General features: G+C 45.3%; 1 protein-coding gene across 1 annotated transcript in view; it reads left to right on the top strand.

The window, feature by feature from the left end:
* CDC34 (cell division cycle 34) overlaps positions 1 to 26136 on the top strand; it is a 36126-nt gene that overhangs the window by 5238 nt on the left and 4752 nt on the right. The window contains exons 2-4 of the mRNA XM_032224049.1: positions 19207 to 19293; positions 20735 to 20832; positions 25899 to 26033. Of these exons, the coding sequence (XP_032079940.1) occupies positions 19207 to 19293; positions 20735 to 20832; positions 25899 to 26033 (320 nt within the window). The remainder of the gene's footprint in view (positions 1 to 19206; positions 19294 to 20734; positions 20833 to 25898; positions 26034 to 26136) is intronic.

Below are 26136 nucleotides of genomic sequence, written 5' to 3'. Positions count from 1 at the left end.
AATCTCACCGGCTCAGGGTTGGCTCAGCCTTCCATCCTTCCAAGGTGCGTAAAATGAGGACCCGGATTGTTGTTGGGAGCAATATGCTGACTCTGTAAACCGCTTAGAGAGGGCTAAAAGCCCTATGAAGCGGTATATAAGTCTAACTGCTATTGCTAACCAATATTTTTTTATTGTTAGTTGCGAAGTCGTGTCCGACCCACTGTGACCCCATGGACAACATTCCTCCAGGCCTTCCTGTCCTCTACCATCCTCTGGAGTCCATTTAAGCTCACACCGACTGCTTCGGGGACTCCATCCAGCCACCTCATTCTCTGTCGTCCCCTTCTTCTTTTGCCCTCCATCTTCCCCAGCATGAGGCTCTTCTCCAGTGAGTCCTTCCTTCTCATTAGGTGGCCAAAGTATTTGAGTTTCTTCTTCAGGATCTGGCCTTCTAAAGAGCAGTCAGGGTTGATCTCCTCTAGGACTGACCGGTTGGATGGCCTTGCAGTCCAAGGGACTCAGAGCAGGAGTCTTCTCCAGCACCAGAGTTCAAAGGCCTCCATTCTTTGGCGCTCAGCCTTCCTTATGGTCCAACCTTCACAGCCACACATTGCAACTGGGAAAATCATAGCCGTGACAATATGCACTTTTGTTGGCAGGGGGATGTCTCTGCTTTGTAGTATGCTGTCTAGATTTGCTATAGCTTTCCTCCCCAGGAGCAAGTTTCTTTTAATTTCTTAGCTGAAGTCCCCATCTGCGGTGATCTTGGAGCCCAGGAAAATAAAATCTGTCATTCCCTCCATTTCTTCCCATTCTATTTGCCAGGAATTGGGAGGACCGGATGCCATGATCTGAGTTTTCTTAATGTTGAGTTTCAAGCCATCTTTTGAACTCTCCTTCTTCACCCACATCAAGAGGCCAAAATAACTAATAAAAACAACCCCAAAGATGTAGAAAACTACACAGGGATGGCCGTTCTCCAAAAGCCCTTCCGTCTTTGGGCACCAGGTTAGTGGGAGACCATGAGTTCTAATCATGCTAAAAGCCAGGTGGATGACTTTTGGCCAATCACCAGGAGACGGGGGAAATCTAGTTCCATCATAGAAATGAAAACTAGCTGGGCGACTTTAGGGCAATCACCAGGCGATGGGGAGTTCTAGTCCTGTATTAAGTATGAAAGCCAGCTGGGCGACCTTCGGCCAATCACCAGGAGACTGGGGAATCTAGTTCCATCATAGAAATGAAAGCCAGCTGGGTGACCTTAGGCCAATCACCCGGAGACAGGGAGTTCTAGCCCTGCCTTAGGCAGGAAAGCCAGCTGGGTAGTCTTGAGCTAGTTATTCCCTTAGCCTCATCAGAGCCTTCCCCAGACTCCATGATTGGCCCATGTTCCTCCCCAACCTCCTCACTATCTGAGTCTACCACCAGCTCCGCGGGCGGGCCACAAGAGTAGAGGAGGAATTGGACCAACAGAGGCAATTGCCTGTGAATTCCTGTAAACAGCAACCTTAAACCTTCAGTGTCACGATCCAGTCGGCCATTGTGCAACATTTACTAAGAAGCAGGACAGGAGGAAACCGGTTCTTGTTGTTTGTCTTCTCAAAAGATCTTTAGAAATGGACGAATCTTGTTTTCCTGCTGGGTCTCTGGCAAGATTTGTTTTTTTTTACCAACTGCGGTATTGTTTGTTTTTTTTTTTAATTTATTGTGTCAGTTGCCAAGCATCTGAGTGTAAATCATGGGGATGCTGTAACTGCGCTCAGAGCTGTGAAATACAGTCATGTCACTTTTTTCAGTGCCGTTGTAACTTTGAACAGTCACTGAATGAACTGTTGTAAGTTGAGGACAACATACCGTATTTTTCGGAATATAAGATGCACCGGAGTATAAGACGCACCAAGATTTTGAAGAGGTTTTTTGCACTCTGCAATCCTCCCAAAAACAACCCGTTTTTCGCAAAAGCAGGCCCGTTTTTTATCAAAAAAAGGGCATGCATAGCCTTTAGGAAGTTTATAGAGTGCTCCTGGGGGCTGGTGGGGGGAATTGTTTGCCCTCCCCAGCCCCCAGGAGCACTCTGGAAGCCGCCTAAAAGCTATGCACGGCCACTTTGGTGAAGAGGGCGGGGTTTCGGGAGACCAAAAATGCTGTATTCAATGTGTAAGATGCACCCAGATTTTCACCCTCTTTTTGGAAAAAGGTGCGTCTTATACTCCGAAAAATACGGTATGTAAGTTTAAGTGCTGTTTCTATGATGTAGATGGCTCGGGAAGAGGTCCTTGCTCTCTAGGCCAGTGTTTTTCAACCACTGTGCCGCGGCACACTAGTGTGCCGTGACATAGTGTAAGGTGTGCCGTGGGAGAATTACTTTATATATAGTCAATATAGGCACAGAGTTAAATTTTTTTAACATTTTCTAATGGTGGTGTGCCTCGTGATTTTTTTCATGAAAAAAGTGTGCCTTTGCACAAAAAAGGTTGAAAAACACTGCTCTAGGCACCATTGTGTGTCCGTGGGAAGGAGAACATTGAAGCACGTTCAAAATGTTCAAAGGCTTATAGGAATTCGATTGTTTAATCACACAAATCTGGTTCATGCACTGTACTGGAGTTTGGGAGGGGGGAGGAATGCATTACATTAAATTAATGCATCCCTTAAAGCCAAAGCTTACTCCATGCCCCAGAGTTGGCAGCATCTACCTAGGCTCAGAGAGACCCAAGCTGTGATTACAAGTGGCAGTGACCTATTAAAATGTTTTGTATGACTGCTCTTTTGAAACGGTATATTTAAGATTATTCTGTGCAGCTAACAAACAATCCATAAAGGGGGCAGAGGTGGGGGAACCAATATAATTTCATAAAAAGTCGTAAACTCACAAGATTCATTTTTCTTGCCATGTACATGCATATATCTAAACTAGTCTGTGCTGTTTCTCTGAATCATATAATATACCATATGTGGGTATAAGCATAATTTTGCATTTATTTATTTAGTCATGTAGTGCATATTGGTGGTGACCCTTTGAGAGCTCTATGCCATGAAATTTCACTTAAATGTATGCTGATTTAGCGTACATTCAAAGTTACAAAGATATTATTTTATTCTACTCCATTCTATTCTGCATTCTATTCTCTATTCCTGTGATGGCGAACCTATGGCACGCCTGCCAGAGGTGGCAAGCCAAGCCCTCTCTGTGGGCACATGCGCTGTCACAAGTTGCTTTTCTGGTTTACAGCACGCAAATGTGCGTCGGCCAGCTGGTCTTGGTGGGTGCCAGGAAAATAGCCTGAAAACAGCCAAAAAAACGCCCTCAAAAAAGGAAAGTTTTTCAGGACGTTTTCGGGAAGATCCAGCTCAGGGGTGCTTAAAATTAATAGTAGCAGCAATTAGACTTATCTACCGCTTCATAGGGCTTTCAGCCCTCTCTAAGCGGTTTACAGAGTCAGCATATTGCCCCCAACAACAATACGGGTCCTCATTTTACCCACCTCGGAAGGATGGAAGGCTGAGTCAACCCTGAGCCGGTGAGATTTGAACCGCTAAACTGCAGATAACAGTCAGCTGAAGAGGCTGCAGTACAGCACTCTAACCACTGCACCACCTTGGCCTGCGGGGGCCAACTTGGAAATATCAAAGGACCAGCCCAGAGTGCCCCTGCTTCCCGGAAACATGCAGCCCCTTTTCGGTCGGGAGAGTGCTGCAGGAGGCCAAAAATGAGGTGTAGGAAGCCCTGCGCAGCCATTTTGGCTGGCAGGGTGCTATAGAAAGCATCCATCCCGTCTCCCCCCCCCCCCACTTGCTCCCTGCTGGCCCGCAGAGAACTACAATACTGATCCGGCCCTCGAATGGTTTAACACCCCTTCCCTCTGGCTGGGGAATTCTGGGACTTGAAGTCCAGACATCTTCCAGTTGCCAAGGTTGAGAAACACTGCCCTAGGGCAATTGGAGGCTAAAACATATGAAGAACGGTTGCAGGAACTGGGTAGTTTAATGAAAAGATGGACATGGGGAAACATGATAGCAGTCTTCCAATATCTCAGGGACTGCCACAAAGAAGAGGGAGTCAAGCTATTCTCCAAAGTACTTAAGGGCAGGAGAAAAAGCAACGGATGGAAACTAATCAAGGAGGGAAGCAACTTAGAACTGAGGACAAATTTCCTGACAGTGAGAAAAATTAACCAGTGGAACCGCTTGCCTCCAGAAGTTGTGAATGCTCCAACACTGGAAGTCTTTAAGAAGAGATTGGACAACCATTTGCCTGAAATCAGGGGTGGGTTCTGGCAAGCACTACTGCTGTTTCGCTTGTTTGCGTGTTTTGCGTGTAGTGCAATTAAAATGGTTCTGTGCAGAAGCGAAAAACAGGATGGCGGTGCCTACGACACCCCCAGAGAACCAGTTCGGGGGCGTGGCAAGCCTGGGTCGCTGCCGGTTCCAGCGACGCAGGCCACTAAACCACTACCAGTTCAGCCGAACTGGTCCGAACCGGTAGGAACCCACCACTGGGTGTAATGTTTCCTGCGTAAGCAGGGGGGTTGGACTAGAAGACCTCCAAGGCCCCTTCCGACTCTGCTATTCTATTCTAAATGAGAAAAGAACCAACTCTCTATTCAGAAAACTTAATAAACGTTTGGCTGCTTCAATTCGTTGTATACATGGTGATCAACTTGGGGCAGTGTCTAATTGATGGAAGGTGAGAAAGCCCCGGGTGTTTGCTTGAAACTTAAAAATACCGAAATAGGCTAGGAGGAAGTCAGAAAGTGTTGTGTGGATGTTTGCTTTGTGTGACTCACTCGTGTTTTTGAGTTTCGGATCTCGGTCCGATGATAAGCTTAAAAAACAAGGAGGGCCTCTGGCACGATATCCATACGTTGCACCCTCTGTGATGTCGTGAAATGTTTACAAATATACCAGCACATAGTGTAGTTTGCTTTCAGAGAGGTGTGTCACGAGCCCCGACAACAGATGTTGTCCACACAAAATTTAGGTGCTGGGTGAGAGGTGTTGAGACCTCTCGGCAATACGAGGACAAGTTACACAATGCACTCAAAACAAAATATCAAGTCGTTTTATCTATTTATACAGTTAGGATCATTCCTTTCATTACCATTTGAAGTTACAAGAGCACTGAGAAAAGTGACTTATGGCCATTTTTCACACTTAACGACCATTGCAGCTTCCCCATGGTCGTGGACAAGTCATCCTCGACTTACGACCGCAGTTTTGCAGCCCAAACGTTTCTGTTGCCAAGTGAGACATTTGTGAAGGGGGATTTGCCCCACTCTATGTCATTTCTTGCCGAAAGTTTTTAAGTGAATCGCTGCAGTTGTTTAATTAGGAACATGGTTGTTAAGTGGATCTGGTTTCCTTGTTGGCTTTGCTTGTCAGAAGGTCGCAAAAGGGGAATCACGTGACCCCGGGACATTGCAACCGTCATAAATAGGAGCCGGTTGGCGAGCATCTAAATTTTGATCACATGACCATGGGAATAGGGGTACTACTACTAAGGTCATAAGTCTGAAATTATTTTTCAGTGCTGTTGTAAGTTTGAATGGTCACTAAATGAACAGTTATAAGTCAAGGACTATGTGTAGCCAGAATTTGAGTGGTTGGTTGTTGGCAAATATTTACGTCCTGGGCAACTGTCCCGGGATCATGCGATCACCTTTTGCAGCCTTCCCTGTCAGTTTCCAAAAAGTAAATTCAGTGGGGGGGAGTGGGATTCACTTAACGACCGCATGATTCGCTTAACAGCTGTAATGATTTGCTGTGACAAAAAAGGTCATAAAATGAGGCACACTACATTTAATAACTGCCCTTGCTTAGCCATGGAAATTTTGGGCTGAATAGTGGTCATAAGGACTACAGCTAGTTCTCGACTTAACAACAACTCATTTAGTAACCGAAGTTACAACGGCACTGAAAAAGTGACGTATGGTCGTTTTTCACAATTACGACCGTTGCAGCAAACCCCTCGATTACGTGATCAAAATTAAGACATCTGGCAACTGACTCGTATTTATGACCTTTGCCGTGTCCCAAGGTTTGGTAATCTCCTTTTTGCCATCCTTCTGACAAGCAAAGTCAAGGGGGAAGCCAGATTCACCTAACGACCGGGTTACTAACTTATCAACCGCAGTGATTCACTTAACAACCGTAGCAAGAAAGGTCATGAAACGGGGCAAAATTCACTTTTAACAAATCTTTCACTTACCCACAGAAATTTTGGCTTACGTTGTGGTCGTAAGTCGAGGACCACCTGTACCGGTATTTCAGTTATTCAAAAAGATGTTGTCAGTCTTTCAAGGCAGGTAAAATCAGGACACAGCAAAATAAACACTCATATACACCTCTTGTTTTGATACGGGCTACAACAACAGTGTTTTGAAAGTGATGTTTTTCCTATCCTCCCTCCCTTATATGTTGACGGAAATTCTCAATCATCTAGGTCACGGATGTCCCCAGGGTTCTTTTCCAAAAAGCAACTGGATTTCCTTTGTTTTTTATTTGAAGAAGTTTCGCTTCTCATCCAAGAAGCTTCTTCAGTTCTAAAGACAGTACTGAAGAAGCCTCTTGGATGAGAAGCGAAATATCTTCAAGGAAAAATAAAATCCAGCTGTCTTTGGGGAAAAAACATCTTTGGGGCCTCCTCCATCTTACACTCAAGAGCAGAGGTGTCGAACTCAAGGCCCGGAGGCCGTCTTCAGCCCGCCGGGTGCTTAGATCTGGCTCACAGGACTGGCCAGGAAACATTGGGAAATGGCCTCTGCCAGTGAAAACGGAGCAGCCCTCCCGAGCTCCGTTTTGACTGACAGAAGGTTGCAGGAAACCATCGTAATGTCAGGGTTCCAAATAGCATCCAAAAATAAATCAGAATCCAAGGCAAAGCATTCCTCAAAGTTCCAATTGATTAAGAGAGACATGTTGGCACATCTGGGAAAATCCGAATCGGAAAGCTTCCCGGTTTTCCCCACCCAGTTGACAGTTCAAGATCTTGCCCCCACACCCACAAGTCCATCCCATGGTCCAATCTCCCACTGCCGTGCTGGCAGCTTCCACCCATCCAGTTCCGGTCAGGTGCAGAGACAAAGGATGACCTTGGGTTTCTAGGAAGAATGTTGTTATGGCTACATAGCATCTCACTCCGTCCAATCCCCCCTCCCATTTTCCCACAATAGAGAAATGCATAGTAGAATAATAGAAAGTGTGGCAGACCAAAGACCCAAAGGAAAAGATGGCTGCAGGTCTTACAGGTAGCTGGAAACGGAGCTTGGGAGCCCGTTTTCTCTGGCAGAGCGCTCGGGCCACCACAGGTACCCTGACATGAGTGATGTCAAGTTGGCCCCACCCACCCTGGCCATGCCCACTCCATCCCTCCGAGGTCAAACAAAACCCCAATGCGGTCCTCAATAAAATCGAGTTTGACACCCCTGTTCAAGAGAATCAAGGCCCGGGGCAGCCTTGATTTTTCTCTCTCTCAAACTTTCCTGCTTTCCTGTTTTCCTGGACGGAACTTGTATTTTAACTAACAGCTGCTGTAGATCTTCTTCATGGTCATCTGGCTCATTTACTCATTTTTTTTTAAAGAAAATCTGTTTATAAAGGGATTACAATACAATACAATAGCAGAGTTGGAAGGGACCTTGGAGGTCTTCTAGTCCAACCCCCTGCCCAAGCAGGAAACCTTATACCGTTTCAGACAAATGGCTATCCAACATCTTCTTAAAGACTTCCAGAGTTGGGGCATTCACAACTTCAGGAGGCAACTTCTGTTCCACTGGTTAATTGTTCTCACTGTCAGGAAATTTCTCCCTATTTCTAAGTTGCTTCCCTCCTTGATTAGTTTCCACCCACTGCTTCTTGTTCTACCCTCAGATGCCTTGAAGAATAGTTTGACTCCCTCTTCTTTGTGGCAGCCCCTGAGATATTGGAACACTGCTATAATATCTCCCCTAGTCCTTCTTTTCATTAAACTAGACATACCCAGTTTCTGCAACCGTTCTTCATATGTTTTAGCCTCCAGTGTCCCCTAATCATCTTTGTTGCTCTTCTCTGCACTCTTTCTAGAGCCTCCACATCTTTTCTACATCCTGGCGACCAAAACTGGATGCCGTATTCCAAGTATGGCCTTACCAAGGCCTTATAAAGTGGTATTAACACTGGCTGGTGGCTCTCTTTAACAGCATTAGAGCCAGAGGTGGTATTCAGCCGGTTCGGATTGGTTCAGCTCAACTGGTAGTGGAAATTGCTGGTGTCCGTCCCTACCCGCGGCTCTGTGCTGGCCTATTTATGCACATTTTCAAGCCAAAGCACAAGCATTGGAAGGCCGAATCCATGCGTGGAGCACACATGCGCTCATATTTGAGAACCAGTAGGGAATGTAAGTGAATACCAACCCTGATTAGAGCTGACATCTTTTTTCCACTAATCAATTGATAGTATTATCTGCTGGATCTATTTGTGGTTCACCACAGTTCCTTCTTACTGTATGTAAACTCTTTAGGAGCCTCTCTTTCATTGTTCTCTGACAATATACTGTAATTAATAACAATATAGTAGAAAATCTGGTAGTTTGATCCTGGGCTGTGAATATATTTTTTTTCTCCACAATTTGTTGTATTTAAGGTGTGGGTAGTCCTCGACTTAATGGCACCACAACGGAGAGCCAAATTTCTGTTCTGCAAAATGAGACATTTGTGAAGTGGGTTTTGCCCCATTCTACGTCCTTTCTTGCCACAGTTGTTAAAGGGAATCGCTGCAGTTAAGTTAGGTAACGTGATTGTTAAGGGAATCGGGCTTCCCCAACCGATTTTGCTTGTGGGAAGGTGGCAAAAGGACACTGCAACCGTCATAAATGTGAGCGTCTGGATTTTGATCACCACGATCATCGGGGTGGCTGCAGCGGTTGTAAGTGTGAAAAACGGTCATAAGTCACTTTTTTTCAGTGCTGTTGTCCATAAAACAGTCTGTAAACTGTTGTAAATCAAGGACTAACTGTATATTTGATAGAGAAATTCCTGAAAAGAAAGGAAACCACCTCTGTTTGTGAACTGCCTTCATGCTGTATCTGAATTACAGAGTACAAGTAGATCTTGAGTTACAACAGTTTGTTTAGTGACTATTTGAAGACATGGCAGTTTAAAAACTGACTTTTATCACCGTTTTTCACACTTACGACTGCTGCAGTATCTCTGTAGTCACCTGATCAAAATTAGGATGCTTGGCCACTGACTCATATTTGTGACGGTTGCAGTATGCTGGGGTCATGCGTTCCCTGTTTGCGACCTTCCGATAAGCAAAGTCAGTGGGGGGGGGATCAAGATTCACTTAACAACCGTGTTTCTAACTTACCAACGGCCGTCCTTAATATTTAGAACGATGGGGTTGGGGAGAGGGAGCAAACATTCGTGAAGTGGGTTTTGCTCCGCTTTTAAGACCTTTCTTGCCGCAGTTGTTAAGTGAATCACTGCCATTGTTAATTTAACGACAGAAATTTTGGGCTCAGTAGTGGTCATAAGTCGAGGACTGCCTGTACAATAGCAATAGCAATAGCAGTAGACTTATATACCGCTTCATAGGCCTTTCAGGCCTCTCTAAGCGGTTTACAGAGAGTCAGCATATTGCCCCCAACAATCTGGGTCCTCATTTTACCCACCTCGGAAGGATGGAAGGCTGAGTCAACCCTGAGCCGGTGAGATTTGAACCGCTGACCTGCTGATCTAGCAGTAGCCTGCAGTGCTGCATTTAACCACTGCGCCACCTTGGCTCTTACAACCTCCCCTCCCCCACCATTCTAAATATTAAGGATTGGCTTTGTGGTTCGTGCAATTTAACCCTTTTTGAACAGGTATGTTTTTCTACCCGTCCAAGAATGTACAGTACAGTTCCCTTTCGGCAAACATTTCAACATATCCTGATTGGGAACCAGTTCGGCGTAGTGGTTAAAGCCACCAGGCTAGAAACTCTGTGATTCGGCGTTTTAGCCTTCCCTTCGGCCCAAGACCAAAACCGGATAACTTTGGACCGGTTCCTCTCTCGCAGCCCTAGGAACAATGTCAGGACAGACCACTCCCAGAAACACAGCCCCTCAAAAAAAACCCTGCAGGGAGCTGTCTTTCTTCGGGTTGCCCTCAATTTACGATGACTCGTTCAGTGTCCGTTTGAAGTGACTGCGGCACTGAACAAAAGTGACTCGTTGCGGCGAGCCCGGCGGTGTTGAAGCTGCTGAGGACTGTTATTATCTTTGTGTAGTTTCCATTGTACTTTCGCTGCTGAGTAACCACAACACAAAGTGTGGTTTGCAGATCATTCTTCAGAATTTAATAGCAATAGCAATAGCAATAGCAGTTAGACTTATATACCGCTTCATAGGGCTTTCAGCCCTCTCTAAGCGGTTTACAGAGTCAGCATATTGCCCCCAACAACAATCCGGGTCCTCATTTTACCCACCTCGGAAGGATGGAAGGCTGAGTCAACCCTGAGCCGGTGGGATTAGAACCGCTGAACTGCAGAACTGCAGTCAGCTGAAGTGGCCTGCAGTACTGCACCCTAACCACTGCGCCACCTCGGCTCTTGCTGCGATAGGGTGGTTTTGGGGGTGGGTGGGTAATTGCTCCATTTCTACCGTGTTTCCCTGAAAATAAGACAGCGCCTTAATTTTTTTTTGACAACCCCCCCCAAATAAGCACTTGACCTTATTTTCGGGGAGGTCTTATTATTATTATTTTTGAATTTTTTAAAATTGTTTGAATTAAACAAAAACACAAAAAAAAAGGATCATCTTTCGTTACATCTTGTAGAAAGCGTATCGATTGGTTACAAATATATTCCGTGCGTTTCTTCCACAATCCTTACATATACTTCATTCAAATCGAATTGTACATTTTAAGTCAAGAAAGAAAAAAATATGTATTTTACTACCCCTGTACTACAATTCTCATTTAATTACCATTATTTAAACATGTTTTTATCTAGAATCGTTTATATTTAAAGACACAACCACCTACTGGCATTCTTTTGCAATTTCAATAAATCTCCAATAACATTACACCTTTATGACATATTTTGAAACAGATTCAGTTAAGTAATATATCTAAGCATTTCCCCCTCCCCCCATAACACACCTGTATGTATCATTAAATATTATCCATTAACGTTTCTTTGTTATTGTTGTAGTTGACTAAAAATTATTTACTATTTATCTCACCTCTCCTCTCCACAGGCCCATAACAAGATTATACCTTTATAGCCATCTTTAAACAATGATTTATTAATAAGATTTATAGGTCTTTTCCCTCAATCCCAAATTAGTTAATTACATGCTAAGAAAATTAAACATCTAAGACAGTCTAAGAGATGTTAACATTTCTACTAACCAGTCAGCAAAAGTATCCTTATTTGTATCACATCTCTTCTCTTCTGACTCAAATTATTTATATCTTCATAACAAGATCTAAACAAAAATTTATAAGATTTGTACATTTTTTCACCAGATCTCAAATTACAATTTATGGCCCGGTTATTTATCTTAACTAAAGTTATCATTTCACTACTGGTATCATAGTAAGGTCTTATTATTTTTGAGTGCAGGAGGCGGCAGTTGTGTTGCAATATTTTTGGGGAGGGCTTATTTTTGGAGGTGGACTTGTTTTAGCGTATGTGCTCAAAAACCCAATTGGGATTATTATCCCGGGAGGGCTATTTTCTGAGATACCTTGAATTGGAATTGGAATTTATTGCATTTATATGCTGCCCTTTTCCCCGAAGGGGACTCAGGGTGGCTCACAATCCAAGTCAGGGAAGGGGGTACAGACAAGGGATAAAAAAGATGAACATAACAATACACAATTTAAAAGCACACAACAACCATACCATTCGAGGAGTGGGGCAAAAGCTCTTTAGCCCCAGGCCTGTCGGAACAGCCAGATTTTAAGGGCTTTGCGGAAGGCCTGGAGGGTGGTGAGGGTTCGAATCTCCACGGGGAGCTCGTTCCAGAGGGTCGGAGCAGCCACAGAGAAGGTCCTCCTCCGGGTAGTCGCCAGTCGGCATTGGCCGGCGGATGGAATTCGGAGGAGGCCTAATCTGTGGGATCTGATCGGTCTATTGGAGGTAATTGGCAGCAGGCGGTCTCTCAAGTACCCAGGTCCAATACCATGAAGGGCTTTATAAGTGACGACTAGCGCCTTGAAGCGTATCCAAAGACCAATAGGCAGCCAGTGCAGCTCGCGGAGGATAGGTGTTACGTGGGTGAACCGAGGTGCACCCACGATCGCTCGCGCAGCTGCATTCTGGACAAGCTGAAGTCTCCGAATGCTCTTCAAGGGTTGCCCCATGTAGAGCACGTTGCAGTAGTCCAGTCTAGAGGTCACAAGGGCACGAGTGACTGTTGTGAGCAGAAACAAGGAACTGTTTCAGTAGCATCGGATTTATTTATTGTTTCTATCCCTCCCTTATTATTTTTACAAATAACTTCAGGCAGTAAATATAACCAACAAACCTTCCTCCCAGTTTCCCCACAACAACAACAACCCTCTGGGGTGGAGGGTTGGGCTGAGAGAAAGTGACTATTCCAAATTCACCCATCTGGCTCTCATGACTAAGGCAGGACTAGAACTCCCAATCTCCTGGTGATTGGCCCCAAGTCACCCAGTCAGCTTTCATGCCTAAGGTAGCAGGATTTGAACTCACTGTCTCCTGGTGACTGTCCCAAGGTCAGCCAATTGCCTTTCACGCCTAAGGCAGGACTAGAACTCACTGTCTCCTGGTGATTAGCCCAAAGCCACCCAGTTGGCTTTCATGCCCAAAACGGGACTAGAACTCACCGTCTCCTGGTGATTAGCCCAAAGCCACCCAGTTGGCTTTCATGCCCAAAACAGGACTAGAACTCACCGTCTCCTGGTGATTAGCCCAAAGCCACCCAGTTGGCTTTCATGCCTAAGGCAGCACTACAACTCACTGTCTCCTGCTGATTGGCCCCAAGACACCCAGTCAGCTTTCATGGCTAAGGTGGCACTAAAACTCACTGTCTCCTGGTGATTGGCTCCAAGTCACTCAGCTGGCTTTCAGGGAAACGAGATATTTTTTTATTTCTTCGCTTTCTGTGTTAAGCATGGGAAACATTTCACTTTAAACCTGTTTGCGCTGGGAACGTCAGAAAATGTCCCTTGGACCAGGGGTCTCCAACCTTGGCAACTTTAAGACCGGTGGACTTCAACTCCCAGAATTCCCCAGCCAGCTTTGCTTTAAAAGCAGGATGTTCCGCAAATGTTTTGCACAGACCTTGAGCAGAAACAAGGAACTCTTTCAGTAGCATCGTATTTATTTATTGTTTTTATCCCTCCCTTATTATTTTTACAAATACTTCAGGCGGTAAATATAACCAACACAGCTTCCTCCCAGTTTCCTCACAACAACAACAACAGCCACAACCCTATGGGGTGGAAGGTTGGCCTGAGAGAGAGTGGCTAGTCAGCCCAACTTTCATGGCTAAGGCAGGACTAGAACTCACTGTCTCCTGGTGATTGGCCCCAAGTCACTCAGCTGGCTTTCATGCCTAAGACAGGACTAGAACTCACTGTCTCCTGGTGATTGGCCCCAAGTCACTCAGCTGGCTTTCATGCCTAAAGCAGGACTAGAACTCACTGTCTCCTGGTGATTGGCCCCAAGTCACCCAGTCGGCTTTAATGCCTAAGACAGGACTAGAACTCACCGTCTCCTGGTGATTGGCCCCAAGTCACCCAGTCGGCTTTAATGCCTAAGACAGGACTAGAACTCACCATCTCCTGGTGATTGGCCCCAAGTCACCCAGCTGGCTTTCATGGCTAAGGCAGGACTAGAACTCACCGTCTCCTGGTGATTGGCCCCAAGTCACCCAGCTGGCTTTCATGCCTAAAGTGGGACTAGAACTCACCGTCTCCTGGTGATTGGCCCCAAGTCACCCAGCTGGCTTTCATCCCTAAGGCAGGACTAGAACTCCCAACTCCTGGTGATTGGGCCCCAACTCACTCAGCTGACTTTCCGGCCCAAATGATCCTTATTGGAACCACGTGCCCAATCCCCCAGTTCCCTGATTAAAGGATTTGAGAGCGGGTGACATCCATTCAGATGCGTGGCATTTCTCCAGTGCTTTTCTGAAAGGCCTCCTTGTGAGCGCAGAGGCAAGGAACGAGGTTCTTCCAGGGTGTGACTAGACAAACTGGAAGCTGGGCTGCTGGAACTCAAAAATAAAAATAAAAGAAAATAACCCTTTCTAACATGTGATGAGTGGCAGGATAAGCAGTTGGGGAGAAATGGGTGCAACCAGCTCGACAGGCCAAACACGAACAGCAAAACTCGCTTGCCAGATTTTGCCGAAGGTTCGGCTTCCGAGGGTGGCTGCTGGGGACGAGCAGTCGTCAGTGACTCATTTGTGGTCTCCGATGTTGGCAGATGAGCAAAATGTGTCCTTGGTTTGAAACCTTGCCCTGACTTGGTTAAACTGCCACTTCCAACCACAGTTGGCATCAGGACGTCCCAATTGCTATCCGTCAAAATAGAGCCGGAAGGGACCTTGGAGGTCGTCTAGTCCAACCCCCTGCTCAAGCAGGAGACACTATACCAGTGATGGCAAACCTTTTCGGCACCCAGAGCCCAAACCGGAAGGTATGTGCGTGTGTTAGACCAGTGGTCTCCAACCTTGGCAACTTTAAGACCTGTGGACTTCAACTCCCAGAGTTCTTTGCTGGCTGAGGAACTCTGGGAGTTGAAGTCCACAGGTCTTAAAGTTGCCAAGGTTGGAGACCACTGTGCTGGACCACTGGGAACCTGAAAGCCAGCTGGCCAGTGAGCGCATGCCTGTTTTTTGGCTGTTTTCAGGCTGGCCCTGGAAACTGCCCCAAAAAGGAATATAGCAATAGCAGTAGACTTATATACCGCTTCATAGGGCTTTCAGCCCTCTCTAAGCGGTTTACAGAGAGTCAGCATATTGCCCCCAACAATCTGGGTCCTCATTTTACCCACCTCGGAAGGCTGAGTCAACCCTGAGCCGGTGAGATTTGAACCGCTGAACTGCTGATCTAGCAGTAGCCTGCAGTGCTGCATTTAACCACTGCGCCACCTTTGGAAGAAAAGCCAAAAACAGCCTGTTTGGGGGGCATTTTTAAAGCCATTTTCCAGAGCTCTGGTGCTCGCAGACCAGCTGCCTGGTGCACAAAAACAGCTTAAAAATGGTCCCAAAACAGGCAGAAAATGTTCCCCAAACAGGCAGAACCCACCACCTCCCCCCCCCCAAAAAAAACCCAGCCTGTTTTGGGGGCGTTTTCAGACCCTTTTCTGGGGCTCTGGCGCCTGTGAAGACCAGCTAGCCAGAAACCAGAAGAGCAGCTGGCAACAGTGCACATGCCCACGGAGAGGGCTCTGTCTGCCACCTCTGGCACTCGTGCCATCGGTTCTCTATCACGGCACTATACCAGTGGTTCCCAAACTTGGCAACTTTAAGACTTGTGGACTTCAACTCCCAGAATTCTCCAGCCAGCAGAGCTGGGAGTTGAAGTCCAACTCTGGGAGTTGAAGTCCACAAGTCTTAAAGTTGCCAAGTTTGGGAACCACTGCACTATACCATTCCGGACAAATGGCTCCCCAATCTCTTCTTGAAAGCCTCCAGTGATGAAGGACCCAAAACGTTTTTTTTTTCCCAATATATTTTTATTATTTTTACATTGAAAACAATGCAGTACCCCGAAGTCGGAGTGACTATACATTCACATTATATACAGCTAGTCTCAACCATTGACAATTAGCCTACTTAATACATTATCAATCCTTCTGTCCATTCACAATATATACAGTTTGTTCCAGTCTTGTCACCTTGTCTTATACCAGTCATAAAATCTGTTCCAGACTTCAAAACATTCTGATTCCCTTTTATTTTTAAGTTTAAGAGTGAACCTATCTGCTTCCGCACAGGCCAACACTTTTCTGATTATATCTAGCTCTGATGGTGTATTTTCTTTTTTCCAATATTGTGCATAAGTTACGCGCGCCGCAGTTAGTACATGAATAATTAAATAAAGTGTATCTTTCTTATACCCCTCCGGTATTATACCTAGGAGAAAAATTTCGGGTTTAAACAAGATTTGGTCTCCCACCATTTGTTCTAACCATGATTGAATCATTTTCCAATAATTTTTTGCCTCAAGTTTTGACCCAAAACTTCTGAAGGCGAGTTAATTGGTTAATTGTCCTCACTGTTAGGAAGTTTCTCCTTAATTCCAGGTTGCTTCTCTCCTTGATTAGTTTCCATCCGTTGTTTCTTGTCCTGCCTTTTGGTGCTTTGGAAAATAATTTGACCCCTTCTTCTTTGTGGCAGCCGCTCAAATATTGGAATACTGCTATCATGTCATCACTAATCCTTATTTTCTCTAGGTTGACCTTAATCAGTTCCTGCAAATATTCTTCAGGTTTTTTAGTGTCCAGGTCTTTAATCATCCTAGTTGCTCTTCTTTGCACTTTTCCCCAAAGTCTCAACATCTTTTTTGTAATGTGGTGACCAATAACTGGATGCAGTTATTCCAGGTGTGGCCTTACTAAAGATTTATGAAGGGGTACTAAGACTTCACATGATTTTGATTCTATGCCTTTGTTTATACAACCGGGGATTGTGTAAGTGAGTTGTGCATGATTTTTACCACCTTTTTTCCCCCTATGGTTGTTATGCGAATCAGTGCAGTTGTTAAGCGAATCATGCCGTTGTTAAGCAAATCCAGCTTCCCCCCTGGACTTTGTTTGTGGGAAGCTGGTTGGGAAGGTTGCACAAATAGTGATCACGTGACCCTGGGATGTCACAACTGTTATTAATACACACTGGTTGCCAAGCGTCTGAATTTTTATCATGCGACCATGGGGATGCTGCGATGGTCGTAAGTGTGGGGACTGCTTGTAAGTCTGCTTTTTTTTCCCAGTTTTTAACTGTAAATGATGATTTCTATGCACAAGCCAAAAAAGTTAATATGATCCTTGGTTGTATAAACAGGCACAGAATCAAAACCGTGTGAAGTGTTAGTACCACTTTATAAATCCTTAGTTAGGCCACGCCTGGAATCCTGCATCCAGTTTTGGTCATCACATTACAAAAAAGATTTTGAGACTTTGGAGAAAAAGTGCCAAGAAGAGCTACTAAAGATGATTAAAGGCTTGGAGACAAAAACATATGAACATGTTCAGTAACTGGGTATGTCTAATCTTGAGACATGATAGCAGTATTCCAGCATTTGAGGGGCTGCCATAAAGAGGAGGGGGGTCAACTTATTTTCCAAAGCACCAGAAGGCAAGACAAAGAAGCAAGGGATGGAAATTAATCAAAGGGAGAAGCAACCTGGAATTAAGGAGAAACTTCCTCACAGTGAAGGCAATTAACCCGTGGAACGGCTTGCCTCCAGACGTTTTTAGTCCTCCACAGCCTTCAGGGAAGCCTTCGGAAGTCCCTGAAGGCTCCGGAGGACTAAAATCGGCCCTACGAGCAACCCAGAAGTGACTTCTGGTTTGCTCGTAGGGTCGTTCTTTGCCCTCCGGAGGCTTCATGGAAGCTCCTGAAGCCTCCGGAGGGCCTCTGGGGGGGAGGCTGTTTTCGCCCACCCCAGGCTCCTGTAAAGCTTCTGGAGCCTGGGGAGGGCGAAAAAAGCATGCAAAAAATGGGGAGTGCCTGTCATGTGCACTGGGGCGGGTCGCGCATTGCATTATGAGTGCGGCACACCCGCGCACGACCCCCTTGTGCTCTCCCCCGCTTATGGCATGTGAGCCAAAAAAGGTTCACCATCGCTGGTATAGGGCCTCTTACTTGAGCAGGGGGTTGGACTAGAAGACCTCCAAGGTCCCTTTCAGCTCTATTTTGTTTGAGAGATTAGTCTGAGTTACAGGTTTTACTAGCAAGTCCACTGATCAGAGACACATTCAGACTTTGTTGTGTGCTGTTTACACTGTGAATAACCTCTGTGTGTGCGCACACAAGTGTTTATATTAGTATGGTCAGGGTCTAAATCTGGGGGATGGAAACAGCATCAAAAAAAGGAGCACGTGTTCCTTAACTTAGATTGGCACATTACAATAAACCATAATGGGATGATTCCTTTGATTCTGGCTCAGCCTATTGCCTGGATCCAGCCCGTTTGCTTCTAAACTCTGATTCATGGCTTAGCATGGCCATTATCTATGTGGCCACTAGGGGGCCTTGACAAAACGTGAAGCTCAATCGGGGTAAGATAAGGCAGGCAACTGAATTTATTCAGACACCCTTTGGTTAAAATGCTTATTGTGTTGTATGAATCTAGCAACAGCACGAAGCCACAGCTGCCTCTAAACACAACTTGGTTTCTCTGACCTCAGTCTTGGTTCTCCTGCCCACCCTTGCCTCATTTAAGCGGGGTTCAGAGCTGGAGGGAAGCACCTTAAATTTGTGTCCCTGCACTTTACAACTTTAAGACCTGTGGGCTTCACCTCCCAGAATCCCCCAGCAATTCTGGGAATTGGAAGTCCAGACCCCTTCAAAGTCACCAATATAAAGAAAACCTGTATAAAATGTTTTATAGATAGCACTTTGCAGCAGCAAGATTGACTAAAATGTATAAAAATAGATCTGCTAAATGTTGGAAATGCAATCAATGGGTTCATTTTATCATATGTGGGGGACAAGGTTAAAAAAAAGCTAAAAAAAATTGGATGACAATACATACTTGTTAGGAAAAAAAATGATAAAGGAGCACATTCATTTGAAACCTGAAATATTTTTGTTGGGCATCCTACCGGAAAAATATGATAAAAAGACTATGTATCTGGTTTTACAAATACTAACTGCAGTTAGAATTTGCATTTGCGTAGCAATGGAAATATCGTCAGATGAGACTGTCGTTAAGAAAATATTAGATTGTGCGGAAATGGATAGACTAATGCTGATTATCAGAGATAAAGGAGAAACTTGAGTATTTCTTGACGTGGGATGTATTTTACCAATGATTAGACAATAGAAATAGAAGTTCCACTTCTAGCACTGATATTGTTACTTAGTTGGGTCATGAAACATCCGCAAGAAAACAGCCAAATGCAGAGAGTTCCAGGGCACCCTCGGAGTCGTCTTTAGCAAGATTTATTGACGGAAGAGGGAAGGCATTAACAAAACGAAAAAAAAATCCGTCGTTACAATGCCTGGTGTTGCTATTCAGTTCTTGACACATCTTCTCTCTTCCTTCTTTCTCCCCATAGGCTCGGCTCAGATTTCCCATTGATTATCCTTATTCGCCGCCTGCCTTCCGATTCCTGACCAAAATGTGGCATCCCAACATATATGAGGTATGTTCTTGTGCCAGGCCTGGACGTTAGCCTGACATCAGCCACAGTCTTCTCTTGCAAAGGGGATAAAGGACGCCGGTCCCTTTTGGTTCTCCTTATGCTCAAGCATCATAGCAGAATATTTGTCAGTATTCATTTCAGTCTTTCTTATTGGGTCTCTCCAGTGCCCAGAGGATCGATCCCAAAGCAATCCTAGGCTATATCAACAGAGGTTTACTATCAAGATCATGCTGTGTTAATACCACTTTATAATGCCTTGGTAAGGCCACTCTTAGAATACGGCATCCACTTTGGGTCTCCGCAATATAAAAAACGAAGTTGAGATGCTAGAAAGAGTGCAGAGAAGAGCAACAAAGATGATTAGGAGACTGGAGGCTAAAACATACAATGAACAGTTGCAGGAGCTGGGCATGCCTAGTCTAGTGAAGCGAAGGACCAGGGGAGACATGATAGCAGTGTTCCAATATTTGAGGGGCTGTCAATGTATTCTCCAAAGCAGCTGAAGGCAGGATAAAATGCAGTGGATGGAAACAAATCAAGGAGGGAAGGAACCTAGAAATAAGAAGAAATTTCCTGACAAGGCGAACAATTAATCGGGGGAATGTCTTGACTTCAGAAGTTGTGGATGGTCCATCACTGGAGTTTGTTAAGAAAAACCATTTGTCCAGAATGGTATAGGGTTTCCTCCTTGGGCGGGGGATTGGACTAAAATAACAGAATTGGAAGGGACCTTGGAGGTCTTCTAGCCCAATCCCCTGCTTAGGCAGGAAACCCTACACCACTTCAGACAAATGGCTATCCAACATCTTCTTAAAAACTTCTAGTGTTGGAGCATTCACAGCTTCTGGAGGCAACTTCTGTTCCACTGATTAATTGTTCTCACTGCCAGGAAATTTCTCCTCAGTTCTAAGTTGCTTCTCCCCTTGATTAGTTTCCACCCATTGCTTTTTCTCCCGCCTTCAGGTGCTTTGGAGAATAGCTTGACTCTCTCTCCTCCTGAGATATTGGAAGACTGCTATCATGTCAACCCTAGTCCTGTCTGCCGGTACTCCAAATCTGGGTCCTAGGTCTCCTTTTTTAGCTCGGTCATAAGTCAAGAACTAACTGTATAGCCTGGTCTATCTCCTTAAGCCAGGGGTGAGGAGCTAATGCCCTTTTATAACCGGTGGACTTCAACTCCCAGAATTTCTCAGCCAGTCATGCTGAGCCATGCTGGCTCAGGAATTCTGGGAGTTGAAGTCCACCAGTCATAAAGGGGCCATAGCTCCTCACTTCCTCCTTAAGCCATGATATGGTGCATTTCTTTGACCCGTGTAACGTTTTGGTGCACACATGGTTTATTTACCCTTGAGGTAAATCGTCTGGATTTTGAGCTAACGCTGTGTGAACTCCGCCTGTGCCAGCCAGCGTACATAGGAGACACATGATTTATCCATTCCAGACGGGGGACGTTTGCATTTCAATTCTACATCCTCCAGTGGATGACCCACAGAGCGGAGAGTTACCGTCCGAAAGGTGGAACCCTACCCAGAATGTAAGGTGAGTTTTCGTTCCTTCCCTCTTAGCCACATTAAACATATTATTTTTAAAATAACAGATCCCTCCCTTTGCTATAGGGCAATGAATCAGAAACGGCGGGATATTAATAGCTGGAATGCAACAGCAGAAATGAAAGTTCTAGACACGATTTTTTCATCCCTGATTTAAATTCCTTTTAGTTTAATACAGATACGTCTCGACTTACAAAGGGATTCGTTTAGTGCAGCGTTTCTCAACCTTGTCAACTTGAAGATGTCTGGACTTCAACTCCCAGAATTCCCCAGCCAGCGAATGCTGGCTGGGGAATTCTGGGAGTTGAAATCCAGACATCTTCAAGTTGACAAGGTTGAGAAACACTGGTTTAGTGACTGTCCAAGTTACAACAGCATTGAAAAGAGAGGCTTATGACCGTTTTTCACCCTTACGACCGTTACGGCATCCCCCATGGTCACATGATCAAAATTCAGCCAATTGACTCACATTTTTTATGACGGTTGCTATGTCCCCGGGGTTAGTTGATCCCCTTTTTGTGACCTGACAAGCAAAATCAATGGGGAGGCCAGATTCACTTAACGAGCGTGTGATTCACTTTAACCACTGTGGCCGGGAAGCTCGTAAAATGGGGCAAGACCCACTTAACAAATGTTTCACTTAACAACGGAAATGTGGTGCTCCGTTGTGGTTGTAAGTTGAGGACTGCCTGAACTTTATGTCAAGAAGCATGCAAAGCAGAGGGACACAGCTTTGATGGGCTGAGCATCCAAAGTCTCTTAGGTTTACACATTGTGCAGGTGTCACAATCCAGAAATTAAGCAGGGCTGGAGAAAGATTTAGCTTCCATTTGCGTGCTCAAATAGTCCCCGAGTTATAACCATAATGGTGCCTGCCCATTGCAGTCGTAAGTCATGATGTTTGTAAAGCCAGATCACCATCTGACTTGGATTTGTTTTTACAGTCCTTTTTTGGGGGGGGGTTGTTAAAAAGAACACGGTCATTAAGCAAGGCCATTGTCCCAAAGATACTTTTTTTTCAGGACTTTCTTGTTTTTCTTTGAAGACGTTTCCCTTCTCATCCAAGAAGCTTCTTCAGCTCTGACTGGATGGTGAGGAATGGAAGGATTTATACTCCTTGCAGACAGCTGGTCATTTGCATTTTTTCTATAGAGTCCTTGAGGCCACTTGGAGGTTCGTCAGTGTCCTCAGGGCCACCTGAGTGGTGCAGATGGGTGTGGAGTTTTCTTGGAACAGCTGAAAGGACCGTGTTGTAGACTGGAGGTAGAGGATGTGGTATCCCTTTTCCTCCGTTGAGAGAGGACTGATCAATTTTTTTTTCTCCCAGTACACTCCCTCCCTTCCTTCTCACCCTCCCTCCCATCCTCTCTCCCACCCTCTCTACCCCTCTTTCTTCTATCCCTCTACTCCTCCCTTCGGTGTATTTCTACTATCTATTAATATATTCAGCTTGTCCTATTTTTACAGTGAAATTAAAGAGCGACAGTATACAAGTGCAGTCGCGTTACTTTAAAATCTAACACATACTATATATCCCCCTTCCCCCCTAACACCCCACCTCCCTTCCCCTCCCCGACTTCCCAGAGCCCGTACACAGTATAGGTTTTTAACAAATACAGTCTAAAATATATTAAGACAAAGGAAATAAAAAAAAGAAGTTAATAACATCTCTGCATTAAACTCAGCTTCTTCCTGTTGCACTAACTTTAAGCAGTTTAGATTATTCCTAATCTTAAGCATAGGCTATCTGGAATTTCTTAGTCCCGTATTTGTTTTGTATATAGTCAATCCATTTTTTCCAGCCTTGTTTATATCTCTCATTTGAATGGTCTTTAAGATATGCTGATATTTTAGCCATCTCGGCTAGGTTTGTAACTTTCAATGTCCATTCTTGAGTTGTAGGCAAGCCTTCCTTCTTCCAGTATTGCGCCACCAACAGTCTTGCTGCCGTTATTAAGTGCAGAACCAAATTAGTCTCTACCGCTGTAAATTCAGTACATAAGGACTGTTCAATTTTGACAGGTGGCCTCAATGACTTGCTAAAAGAATGCAAACGACCAGTGATCCGCAAAGGAGAGTAACTCCTTTCATTCCCCATCACTCAGTCAGAGCTGAAGCTCTTGGATGAGAAGCAAAACGTCTTCAAAGAAAAAAGAAGAAGAAAGTCCAGTTTCCTTCTCATCCAAGAATCTTCTTCAGCTCTGACTGGATGGTGGGGAAATGGAAGGATTTATCCTCCTTGCAGACAGCTGGTCATTTGCATCCTTTGAGAGAGTCCTTGAGGCCACTTGGAGATTTCTCTTGTGTCCTCAATATCATCTGAATGCTGCAAATGGGTGTGGAGCCTTCTTGGAACAGCTGAAAGGAACCGTGTTGCAGACTGGAGATAGATGATGTCGTATCCCTCCCCCTCTGTTGAGAGGGGGCTGTTCTATTTTGACGTAGATGGCCTTTTTGACCCCTCTTTCAATCCAATGGTCCTCTCTGTCCAAAAGGTGGACTTTACTGTAGTCTTCAAAAGAGCAGCCTTTGTCTTTTAAATCTCCCAGTCTACAACTCGGTCCTTTCAACAGTTCCAAGAAGGCTCCCCACCTATTTGCACCACTCCGATGACCCTGAGGACGCTGCAGGTGGCCTCAACGACTCTGTAAAAGGGTGCAAATGACCAGCTGTCTGCAAGAAATATAAATCCTTCCATTCACCACCACCCAGTCAGAGCTGAAGAAGCTTCTTGGAGGAGAAGTGAAACGACTTTAAAGAAGACACAAATAAAACCTCCAAGTGGTCTCAAGGATCCTCTAAAAAGGATGCAAATGACCAGCTGTCTGCAAGGAGTATAAATCCTTTCATTCCCCACCACCCAGTCAGAGCTAAAGAAGCTTCTTGGAGGAGAAGGGAAACGTCTTCAAAGAAAAAACAAGAAAGTCCAGTTGCCTTTTGAAAAAAAAAGCACCTTTGTGGCAACCACGACCCTAGTGGCTAAGAATCTCTATAGGCACAAGAAAAGTCCATTTTTTTTTTGCTATGGGGGCATTTTTGGCAAAAAGTAAACGATTGTTTTCAGCAAAAATATTGTAAATTACAGTCACGTGAGCAGTGGTGGGATTCCAAATCTTTTCCTACCGGTTCTATGAGAGAGTGTTTCGTGCGCGCAGCACTCAAAGCCCGCCTGTCGGGCCTGCCTCCTTCAATATCTAAGAAAGAAAAACCTCAACTCCGTTTGAACAGAGATAAGGTTCTTTTGCTAGATATGAATTGAAAGCAGCGAAAGAAAAGCAAGATCTGAGCCAAAAAGGCGCAAACATGTACATATCAAACGTTTCCCAGCACCCTCCCTCCAATTACCCCAACCCAATGTCCAATCTGCAACTCCCTAAGGTGTCGTGCGGGGTCCATCTTCCAAATGCCTCGTTCAGTTGGTGTGCAAAGACGGTTGACCTTGACCAAGACCAAACACAAGCCATCAGCATGCACAGAAGATGGTGAGAACAAAACTCCCTTCTTGATAACTCCTCCAGCACCAGTAATTCCCCCTCCCAAATACCTCAAACCCCCACCCTCCCCGTTTCTATGGCAGCCGATAGCAAGCAAGCGAAGTAGAAGCTAACACCATCCTCGTTGTCAGCGCTGGTCAGTGGTGGGTTCCGGATCCCGGTGCAACCGGTACGGCGCAATGGGGCCGGGCGTCCACCACATGAACGTGCGCACACATGCGCAGCACTCACATGAATACTTACCGCCTGCGATGCAGCTGCTCAGCGGAGCGTCACGCATGCGCCGTACGCTGTGTATGTGGAAGCCCTGAAAACCTCAAATATCGGTAAGGAGGGTGGGCAGGTGGGTCCTCCAGAGCACCGTACCAGAACGGTACCTGGTACTTCTGGCAGGAACCGGTATGCCCGTACCAGGGCGCACCGGTCGTAACCCACCACTGGCGCTGGTAAGCTGCGCTGTTTTTTAGCTCTCTGCTCACGCACGGCAATCCACTCTGCCATGCGAATCAGCTGAGCTAAAAAAACACAGGAATATAGGACAGGGGGCGATCAGGGCGGGGCCAACCAGAGGTATTTGCCGGTTCTTCGGATTACTAGCACAATTTTTCCAGATGCTCATAATATACTGTATTTTTTCCATGTATAAGACAATACTTTGTCTTTAAAATATTTACCGTATTATTCGGAGTATAAGACGCACCAAGATTTTGAAGAGGTAAATTAAAAACAAAGGTTTTTGCACTCTGCAGGCCTCCCAAACCCTCTGTACACCTCGTTTTTTGTGAAAACGGGGCAGGCAGAGAGTTTGAGAGGTCTGCAAAGTGCTCCTGGGGGCTGGGAGGGGCAAAAACGAGCAAAAACTGGGTCCATTTTTGCCCCAAAAAAGGGCCATGCATAGCCTTTAGGAGGCTTGCAGAGTACTCCTGGGAATGGGGAGGGAGGGGGCAAAAAAACGAAGAAAAAGCAGTCCATTTTCCACTCGTTTTTGCCCTCCCCAGGCCCCAGGAGAACTCTGAAAGCTTCATAAAGGCTATGCACAGCCATTTTGGTGAAGGGGGTAGGGTTTTGGTAGGCCAAAAATGCTGTATTCAGCATCCAGATTTTCACCCTTTTGGCGGGGGGGGGGGGGGGAAGGTGCATCTTAAGCTCTGAAAAATACGGTACCTAAAAATGGAACAGCATTTTATACGTAGGGGGAGCCTTATCTCTGCAAACTAGCCTCACAAGTGAAATGTCCAATTGCTTAAAATATTGATTTCTGAATTTTGGGTACGAAAAGGGGGGGGGGGGGAACCTATACATGGTATCTTAATACGGTAAGCCTTACCCCCCCCCCCAAAATAAGCCCAGTTAAGATAATCAGCCCAGTGGATGCATTATGTACGGTACATCCCCAAAAACAAGACCTAACCGGCAAATAAGGCCTAATGTGTCTTTTGGAGCAAAAAATTAATATAAGACCCGGTCTTATTTTCGGGGAAACACAGGTATCCATACTTAAATTAAGCTGCATTATTTTAATACGCTATTATTATTATTTTCAAATGTTTTCCCACATCAGAACAATTCTTCTTAGTGTCATCTCACTCCTGAATGAACCAAACACTTTCTCTCCTGCAAACGTCGACGCTTCGGTGATGTACAGAAAGTGGAAAGAGAGCAAAGGGAAGGATCAAGAATACACGGACATCATCAGGTTGGTAGATCACCCAGCTTTGGAGATGAGCTTTGGTCATTCTGCACGTCTCCCAGGCCTGCATTTACTACAGTTAGTCCTCGACTTACGACCCTAATGGATT

Source organism: Thamnophis elegans, chromosome 1 (assembly GCF_009769535.1).
Source record: "Thamnophis elegans isolate rThaEle1 chromosome 1, rThaEle1.pri, whole genome shotgun sequence".
Classification (NCBI taxonomy): Eukaryota; Metazoa; Chordata; class Lepidosauria; order Squamata; family Colubridae; genus Thamnophis; species Thamnophis elegans.
The sequence above is the reverse complement of the archived record's forward strand: the minus strand, read 5'-3'. Positions and strand labels throughout refer to the sequence as shown.